The 10,214-nt window shown below is 39.6% G+C and overlaps 1 protein-coding gene across 1 annotated transcript in view; it reads right to left on the reverse strand.

The window, feature by feature from the left end:
- Positions 1–3,823: 3,823 nt before the first annotated feature.
- The window catches only part of DLGAP2 (discs, large (Drosophila) homolog-associated protein 2), a gene marked incomplete at its 3' end in the record, with an annotated part of 35,824 nt that continues 29,433 nt past the window's right edge, over positions 3,824–10,214 (reverse strand). Inside the window, exons 3-4 of the mRNA XM_009698222.1 lie at positions 7,643–7,790; positions 3,824–4,043 (exon numbers count right to left, since the gene is read on the reverse strand). Of these exons, the coding sequence (XP_009696524.1) occupies positions 3,824–4,043; positions 7,643–7,790 (368 nt within the window). The remainder of the gene's footprint in view (positions 4,044–7,642; positions 7,791–10,214) is intronic.

Raw genomic sequence — 10,214 nt, forward strand, 5'->3', positions numbered from 1 at the left:
CGACAGACCACCCTAACCGCTCCCTCCAGTACCACTGCAACGCACGAAGTATTTCTGCATTCACGGTAAAACCAAACAAAAAAAAAAAAAACAAACCTGTGAGGAAACATCCTGAAAAATTCCATAACAGAAGGAGTAAGTCATACACAGGACTCTCTCTACATATAGGACCCCTAACAAAAATAAGTTGACCTTCTCAGGAGAAATGAGAGAGAGAGGTTAATACCTGCCAGACCTCCTCGTTGGTTATGCTTTCACAGTACAAGCCAGTGTTGTACCAGGGTATCTGAATTACTTGTCAGGAAGGCAACCCGGGTATTGCGGGCAGGATAACGTGGTGCTGGGGCACTGCTCCCAGCCCAGCGCCCGCCGGTTCCCAACAGGACCCCGCATCCCGGGCTCACGACGCACCGAGCCGGTGGTGACGCAGCTCCGAGACCTCCGGTACCTTGCGTACCTCCCCGCGGCACTCTGCTACGTTACCCAGACACGAGCGGGAAGGAGCCTGCCAAGCTGACAGCGGAGCATATATACATACAGATATACATAGACAATAGGGAGCCAAGCTGGAAAAGCGACCCAGATTTTAGGAACTCTTCCTGAAAAGTGAAGCATTGCTTGCAAGAGTAGCACAGATGGAAGGCAGTAGTACTTAGGATGACTACTGCACTCTGTGACTTCCCATTCAGGAAATTACATGTTGTCTGCGACGGAGGGACGAGGTGGGAGGCGGGAGCAGCTGGAGCTGTATTTTCTCAGCTGTGCATCTGACAGCTGCGACTGGATGCAGTTCAGAGCCAGAAAGCATATGCTGTCATTCAGGGCTTTTAAGATGAAGTATTTTTTTTAACTGGGTTCATTATCTCTTTACAAAACGAAACGGGATGGCTAGAAATGCCCTAACCACAATGAAATATGAGTCTTAGCGGGGGTCACAGAGAGTCCAGGCCCAGCTGACAGCGTGCCAGCAGCGCTGGCTGCCTCCTCTGCACTGTCCCTTGTCCCATCCGTTCACACCCGGGGCAGCAGGTAGTGCCCTGGCTCTTGTCACACAGTCTCCATCAGAGCTGGAGAAGCCCGGTTCCACAAATAATTAAACCACGTGGGTCCATGCAAAAGTTACGTGTTCATTAGCACTGTAGATATTATCAATGAACCATCGGGCTTTCTCTGTCAATTTGGATATGGTTAAGAAGAGCTAGTTACTGGTACTTCTTTTTCCATCTATTAGAAAACCCTGTGAACACAGTCCATTAATAATGTTGCACATAATATTCACTATAGTTGCAACCTTCCTACCTTCTGAAAGCTGTTAATGCATCTAGGAACATTTTAGGAAACCGCGTGCTGTAAATATGTATTCCGTACTTTTGTAATTGAATTCATAGATCAAATATTATATTTTTTTATTTTAGATTTACATTTTTAGTTACGTGAATTAATTTTTAGCTAAGCCTGTGTGTTATGATTTAATTGCTTTACAACATCGATAAGAAGCAGTCACGACCTATATCACTAAAATTTCAAGTAATAATTAAATTGCAATGCCTGTTAATTTTCTAAGAAATTGCTTTAGTTTCTTTGCCAAGAAGAATTTGTTACATCAGAAGCAAAAAAGGAATTAATGTAATGTAATTTTCCTAAGATTTCAAATGACTGAATTGGAACAGAAGGCTGATGTGAAACTTTGACCTTTTTGACATTTATTTGATGAAGCCTGTATAAACGTCAAATATTTGCCAACGTTATTTTCACATTTCAGGCAACTGCTTCTTTTACAATTTTCAGAGAGGGCTGGAGAAGTAAGATTTTTTTTTTTTTTAAATTATAATAATGATAGGAAATGAAGCATCTCCCTCCAAAGTCACAGAGGCTGGAGAGAGAAATATGGAAGAGTTACCCCTAGGGTTTTAAAAATGAGGACTTATTTGGCAACTGACATTTTCAATTAATAGTGAGTCACATAATCCTTACTCTTCTTGTAAATCAGAGAAATATTTCTAATTTGAATATTTATCTTATGTAGAAGCCAAGGACAAACTTGTTCAGTGGTACAGAGATGATATTTTGAATACAGAACCACACTCAGAACTGTATACAGTCCATAGGCTTGAAAACAGATTTGGCTCAGGAAAACATCTCAAATCATCTTTTTTCTCCACACCGCCAATATCACCTCACCACAACAAAGCAGAAAGATTACATATGTGGGCAAGAAAATCTATCTGATAAACCTTTTCTGAGATGAGGGACAAACCATGTGTGTAAAACGAAGGTTAAAGTTTTCAAAACCACAGCATTTAATCAGCAGACTGCTAATCAATGCAAAATGATTTTAAGTACGAAGACACTGGGATGCAAACATATTTACTGCCTAATGTGGTTATTTTCCCAAACATATTCTATTATTCAACTTCGTTGCTCTAGAGAAAATAAAAATAAATTACTTTCAGTGAGAATTTTGCACTTAGCTAGCATATGAACTCAAGACAGCTTAGGTTAAAACCAATCAACTCGGTAACTAAAGTAACTCTGAAAGTATTCCAGTTCAGTACGTGCAGTCAGACACCAAAACAGATATTTAGTTGTGTCTTTTGCCATGAAAAGTTTCTTCATAATAATCACACAGTACTGCATGACAAAGATGAAAATTAGTCTCTGGGGTAGCAATAAAATCTCATTTTATATCATGATGGCATCTCTATTAAACAAGGGACAGAAACATCCCTAGAGGTGGCACTGCAAGCCACAACTTCTGGTTTTACACAAAGTTATATACAGCAATTAAAATACCACGCTTAAGATAAAATAAGGTTTTATGCTACTTCCAGAACGCAAATGTATGTTATTCAACCTCAGCTTACTTCCTTTCTAAGCTCCCACTGTTCTGTTATACAACAGATGTGTCAAGCAAATAATTTAAAAAGTATTTTTGCATGAGACATTTTGAGCTCTATTTTTACCTTTTGTAGATGGGTAGGCTGCACTGCAATTTAACAGCATGTGGCAAGGACAATATTGTAATTAGGAACTGACATCAATATATTTGGAAACATAAAAGTGAATTTGGATCACTTAACAAAGAATACGTATTTGTTATAGATTTCATTTTAATTATCTAACTGCTACCTGTGCAATCTTCTCTCCACCAATACTAAATGCTAATACTCTAAAATGAATAAAGCTATCATCTTTGCTAAGCAACTAATAAGAGAAAAGAAAGTTGCCAGAAGAATGTTAGAAGATCCTAACAGTGAATGGTACAACACTGAAGGTTAATGGTTACTGATGAGTAATAGCAGATGTATGAAGCTTGCCACAATGTTTGTGATTCAGCGTATTGACACAACTGGTTACACCTTTTCTAAAAGTAAGTAATTCCCTGTTAAGTTAATTGCCTGTAAGTGTTTAGACCAAATATTTAAATTTTCTTTTGGTACTTTAAGGACCTACATGAAAATCGGTGCACCTGATCTCGTTTAGAAGATCAGTTACTTGATAGATAAAAATACCTAAATGTCTAACAATATCTAAATGATACCATTTGCACTTGCGCTTTTATATTTGCACCTGGATAAGTGTATGCATGGGAAATGGAGGTCAAAAGTCCAGGTCCATTATATTACGCTTGCAGGGTTCTCCCTAGAAGGAGCTCATTCCAAGCTGTAGCCATAACGGTACACTATCACAAACCTAAGAATACCGGTATCAAACATTATCACTACACAGGGAAATTGTTTCCAGTGTCAAACATCCTTTTACAAAACGAGATGACATATTTTAACATGCAGAACAGTGGAAGGGTCAATGGAGATTTGCTTACCTGTGGCTGACCTGATAGTTGAGGTGATGTTGGAAGATGCCATCGCAGGTATACATTCATCATCCTGGGAATAGCCTGCCTGAATGGCACGCAAGTAACTGTGGCTTCTTGTTCGGAAACATCCAGGGAGGTCAAGGGCATCCATTGCCTGAGCTTCAACTTCACTAAACACTGATTCACACACCGATTCAAATTGCCCATTAACCTCTGCTTCACTCATCTGAATAAACAACAACAATGCATTTGATTTTTGACTTGCTTTTTTGTGATCATCACGGCCTCAACATCTCAAATGGACACCTGTACATTGATGAAGAACTGTTTTAGCAAATAGTTAAAATGTAGTAATCCCTTCTGATCACATTCACATTTTTTTTAACTTACATCAGCTGTTTATATGCATATAGTAAGTACATCACACATGCCATACAATTAATTTTACATTTAGTATCTTTTGGCATATCCAGAGGATTGTAAATACATGATTTAATGGTAACCAACAAGATCACTCTGCGCTGATAGAAATCCACGTTCTGCCAGGATGGGAGAAGAGAAATCAGCTATAGTAATATTAGCCTTAAAAGGTGAGGGTGGATTGCCTGGGTTCCTCACTTATTAGCAAAGTTACTACTCCTGTGGACATTTAGCCTGTGTGGCAGGTGATCTTCTTCTCACTACAAAGGGGCAGCTCAAGGAAGTATCTCATACTTGAAGATGTGTAAGGTCAGAGGAGGTGATATTTCTGAAAGGTTTGAGAAATATTGCATCTGGAGTTGTGTCCAGTGAAGCATGTGAAAGAATAACCGTTGTCTGAAACAGAGTGAAAAGTGGTCAGACGAGAAAATAACGCGTGGACCACCTTTAGCTGAGAAGGGCCCTAAACCACACTCATTCCCCAGTTAACCGGGCTAGCCGTTCAACTACCGTGGAGAAATGAGACGCAGCCGCTACTGCTGCCTGTTCTTCAGAAGCACGATTTTAAGTCTGATACTTCTGCCATCAGTGCCGAGACACCTTGCCCATCAGAGCATCCTAGATGTGCCACCCTGCATCACCTACGAGGTTGGCCCCTTGGGGGATTTTGGCACCAGCCTCCAGTTCCCCACACGCCCTGGGCAGGGGCCAGCATCTACCTGCTGATCCTGCCCTGCAGGTTGGGCATGATGCAAAACTGTACTTTTTTAGGTTGCTGTCATGATAAACAGGGTTTAGGCAGGCTGGCCAGGCTTAGTGAACCTCTTGGTAGGGGAACTGTGTATTGCAGTTTTGAAGATGAGTGCCTAAATTCTACCTGCATTATTTTTAACAGGGTCTCTGAAGTCAGCCCTAACTACCTGTAAATGTACCTGAATAATTCACAATTATGTTTACCCAAATTCAGACAGGAAGTTAACACTAGGCAGACAAACACACAACCTCCTGATATGCCCTCCTGATAATAATTTTTTTAAAAAGAGAGTGCTAGAAATCAGAATCAGTATAAATACCAAGTTAAATTCATAGCGTCACTAAATGGCATGTCCAGTTGATATTACTTTTTCTATATGGCTGCTAAGTGCATTTTCATAATTACTGTTCCTAGTACATTATTCATTATGGAAACAGAGTGAGTGCAAATGTTGCAAATGTTTTAGGATTTTGATTAAGTAAATGGAAATTTCATACAGAACTTCTGATGATAATGAATAACTAATATTTTAATTTCATGTAAGACATTTAGGCTACTAAATCTCTTCTGAAAGGAATTACATTACCCTTCATAACATTTGATTCTAATAAAGTTAAGTAGACTAATGCAATCTCAAAAAAATTAAAAAACCCCCACAAACTTACTCGGAAGTATTTTGCATACAACATTGGCCAGGAAATTTATGGTAATGTAGTCCATAAACACTAAGACCTAACCACTTCTTTCAAACGAAGGTCATTGACAACAGGAAAATAAAAGTTTTAAAACTTAAATTAAAAATATAAACCATGGAACCCAGCATCTTTCTTGACTCTACCCTTGGTCATGAGTGAGAAAGGAAGGATCTCACAAAACCAAAGGCATTAAAAATACCACAAATCATTCAAACTGCCATTATGTAGATGGGACAAGAAGACGATGGTGTCATGGAAAAAGAACAGGAAAGAGCAAAGGTTCAGAACTTGTTATTTTAATACCTTTACTTTGTGTCGTATCTATTAAATGCATTTATTACTGGTCTGGAAACAGCTGGACTGTGAGGTAGGAAGCATGTGGTTGACATAAAATTACATAGGTAGTGAAGACTGAAAAAGCAAGCAAGGAACTATATCCAGCAGGTTTAGTTAATCTGGCCAATTGAGCAATCTACTCGCAAATGACATCTATTGTGGACATCTTTCCAGGTAAGGCACATTGGAATGAAGAATTTTAACCACTGCTGAAACCAATTAGTCATTATGGACAGCTCAGTGAACATGGTCAGAGGCAGAAGAGGTTAGAATAGTTCTATTCTATTGCATTGTTAGGTGACAGCCAACAGCATTTGCTTTGAATGCAGGATCTAATTTGTGTGAAACTTTCTTAAAACCAGAGTGTAACAAAAATAGAAAATAACCAAACCAGGGTAATGAAAACCAAGGCATGAGAATGATGGGGACAGGTTTCACAAGGGAGCTATGAAAGATAATGAAAAGTTTGGGAAATGACTGACTGACTGTTTCTAATTCTGATCTCTGCTATACAAGATTATACTTAGCTTTATCCCACATAAATCAAGGGATTGACTGAAGGGCATTAGTCAGGCGACTAGTCCCTCCCAACTCTCTACAGTCAGAGGAGACTGACAAGCATTTCCAGAGGGCTCTCAGCCCACTTGGGATGCGCACTGTCCTGGAAGAAACTCTTTCACTCCATTAACTACAGAGGAAGCTTTAGCTGTTGCCTCAGTTAAAAACCTCAAGTTAGATGAGTTGAATCCAGGCCTGAATAACCATGCAATGCAAACTGAATGTGAATGAATATAAAATTGCTTTAAAAAGATTTTTTTTTTAACATAACCATCGTGCATAATTAGCTACTACACCCTCAGGTGCCTCACCAAATGGTCAAAGAATAATAAAGTAACACATGTCTGAGAAGAGGGCAGGGCCCACCTGTCATGAAGCAACACAGGGAAGAAATGTCAGGACCAACGAACATCAGAAACATTGGAAATTTTACGTAAAGTCCTCTGCTAAACAGAACATGCACGTACTTCATGAGGCTGCTTGCACTTCAGGCCTGATTCAGATCTCACTTCAACCTGAATCAGTGCTAACTAAGCAACACAAAACCAGCAGGGTGGAAAATTGTCTCTTTTCAGAAGTCCCCATACATAGAATAATTGACGGGACTTTCACCCAAGAAGGGTGAGGGATTGAGTTTAGAGATGAATCACTGCTCCTTTGGAGCATAATTATTTCTATACCTTAATCTGGCAAGCCACATTTACTGAAATCAGAGTAGATATTTTCAGAGGATGAGTATTGTAGGAGTGTGCCCCTTATGCTCAGTCTGAATCTTCTTAACATTTAGATATTTAATGTAGACTTAAAATGAAAATATCAGTATTTATATTTTTAATGATAAATAAATGGAACATATTATACATGATAGTGTCGCTTCGCTTCTAGCATCCAGTATTTTTCCTGAAATTCTGAACAAGGGTTACGTTCCTTAGAACTCAATTACTTTGACAATTCACATCCTCAGTTCGGTATTAACGAAAAAAACCCCTAAAACCATCCACTAGAAACAACTCTCACATCTGCGATTAACCTATAAGAAAAGTGATAACAAGAATTTCCCACCTGACTAACACAGCTGGCCTGACTGAGCGTGCTCACTGCTCTCATATAGCTCTGATTCCTTGAGCGAAACTTTGGGGAATTGTAGTTTGCAGAGGGATCCAGGTTGTGACCCCCAGGCACGTCACTTGCAGTTTGAAGGTAGCTCTGACTACAAAGGAAAGAGGAAGAAAAAAGGAAAGGGTGTAAAACTACAGATGGAATCAATTAGGACACTAAAGACAGTAATTTGTATGAGACTCACAAATCCATTCCCCAGGGTCCAAATTTCTCTCTACATAAAGCATCATAGATCTGGTGTAGTCAAACGCCTTAGCACCAGCAGAGAATTTGTCTGCATTTCTGCTACCTAGATGATACGAAATTTTAAGTCTTCGCTGTATTTAAACATCATCAATCCTCCTGGCTATTAACGTTGAACTTTACTAAAAGAGAATGTCTAGGTCAACAGGAACAAGAATCAGAGCTAAAGCACAAACCAAAGTAACTAAAATTCTTTCTTCATAGATAAAATCTGCTACCTGTCGTCTGGTTTTCATCAGGGTGTTAGGCATCAAGAGACCTTTTATCTTCAAAGGGTTGATATATTTTTACAAAAGATCAAAATATCCCATGTTCAGCTAAAAAAATAGATTAGTAAGGTACTCAGAGCAACTGCGCAAAGCTCTCGAAACGCTTTTCTTACAACACATCTCCCAGTTTGGAGGACTGGGACCTTAACACCACATTGAGCCCCTTTCAGTATGCTTTCACTACAAAGCTATGTTAGTCTTCATGTTTTAAGTTAAATATATTGATTATCTATCATTCCAGGAAAATAAATAAGCCTAAGAAAAGAACAGTACTTTGCTTTGAATACAAAATTAAAAAAAATAAAAGTCGCAAACAAGGTTTACCCGAGTTCTCAGAACCTCTGAAAATCAGATTTTAGAAGTCATGTGACACTCATCCCTAAACATCAGTGCATAAATTAATTAATGTTTCAGAAAATGTTGGGTTTCATGTGGTAAATGGGCAGTTTTTGTGTTTATTCCTTACAGGCAGCTTTAACAAAAACGCGGTTTCTGGGAACAATAGATTTGTGCCAGTTGTCTGTCCATACTGGCAATACAAGTATTTCGGGCTGAGCTGGCAGAGTTACTCAGTCCAGCAGTGGCTGTGACACATGCCCGGGCTGTTGGGAATTTCCCTAGGAAGGCGAAAGTTTCCTCTCTGGAAGAATCAGACGACTCAGTGAATGAGAAAGCAACAGGTTCAACTCCTGGTGCAAAATGAGGCACAAACCAGGACCTTGTTTCTTAAACCGTATTTATCAAACATTGAGCGTGACCATAGGGTGGTGCTTGAGGGGGACTCAGCCTTCCTCACTACGTGGACACAACCCGGGTTTCGGCTGGATGCAATCCCTGAGGAGCACTCAGGGAGGAATCTCAGACCTTTTATCGTGGCCCCAAGTACCGAAGCAAATCGCGTTGAGCTCCACTGTCCTGTGTGGCCACGTCCTTTGATGTCGGACATACGATGACCCAGGGTCTGCAAGAGCAGATGGGATTTATAGACCCTTCCGACCTTATACTTGGGAGGTCCGTTCTCAACCACCTCCACGTGTTCTCCCTGACTTGGCCATCTCAGGGTCAAGATAGACACAACCTTGCTTCCTTTGTGCATCTGCCAACGGCTGGGCTACCTGCTCATCTAAGACAGGCTGCCACTGCCGCCTTCAGTTAAAAAAAAGGACAGGTTTTGTTTTCATCTTGGTGCAAGGCAGGCATTTTTTTTAATTCTTGAGAAATTTCCCTGGAGAAAAAACATTTTTTTCTTCCTATCTTTATTCAGTGCCTTCTGTGGAATACCTCTGTAACCTCATGACAGAGGTAAACCATGTAGAAACTACGCTATAACTGAAATGAAAATGCATGAGCTTGATGCAGGCATGTGACCAGAGGTTAATTAAGTCATTACAGTCAAAGTGATTTGCAGATTAAGATAGCTGTCTGATAGTGGGTCTAATTTGGTTTTAGATGATGAAAACAAGAACTGTAGCAGCATGGCTTTTTGTTCCCATAGGTATGAAGACAAATATAATAGATTAGGCGAAGCGGTGTAGAGCCTCCCTCTCTATATTAGTTGCTGGATGTAACTAAACCTCCTCTCCTCTATGGGCAGCAGGCTGATGACTGTCACCTGCTTTGTCTCATTCTGATTCTTTGCATATGCTTTACTAAACCTTTCTGGTATTGTTCATTTAGTATTTTTCAAAACAGTTAGATGAGTCCCCTCTGGATCTTCTGCTTGTCATTAGGGGGGAAAATGTGGCATTTTGAGTTCAGAAAGAGTTTGTGAAAGAGATGTTTGAGGTTTCTTCATTAAAACGTGGGCCACATTAAGAAAAGATACAAGCGATAGAATTAGATTATAAATTTTTAATTATTTTATAAACTACTTAAAAATTAATTATTTTAAATTGGCTTCTAATAACTGTCTCCTTTGCTACGTAATGCTCAAGCACCTAGTATTTCATTATGCACATACCGGTTCCTTGTGAGGTATTGCTATCATTAAATACAATCAACAA

This window comes from Cariama cristata, unplaced genomic scaffold, assembly GCF_000690535.1.
Source record: "Cariama cristata isolate BGI_N322 unplaced genomic scaffold, ASM69053v1 scaffold21200, whole genome shotgun sequence".
NCBI lineage: Eukaryota > Metazoa > Chordata > Aves > Cariamiformes > Cariamidae > Cariama > Cariama cristata.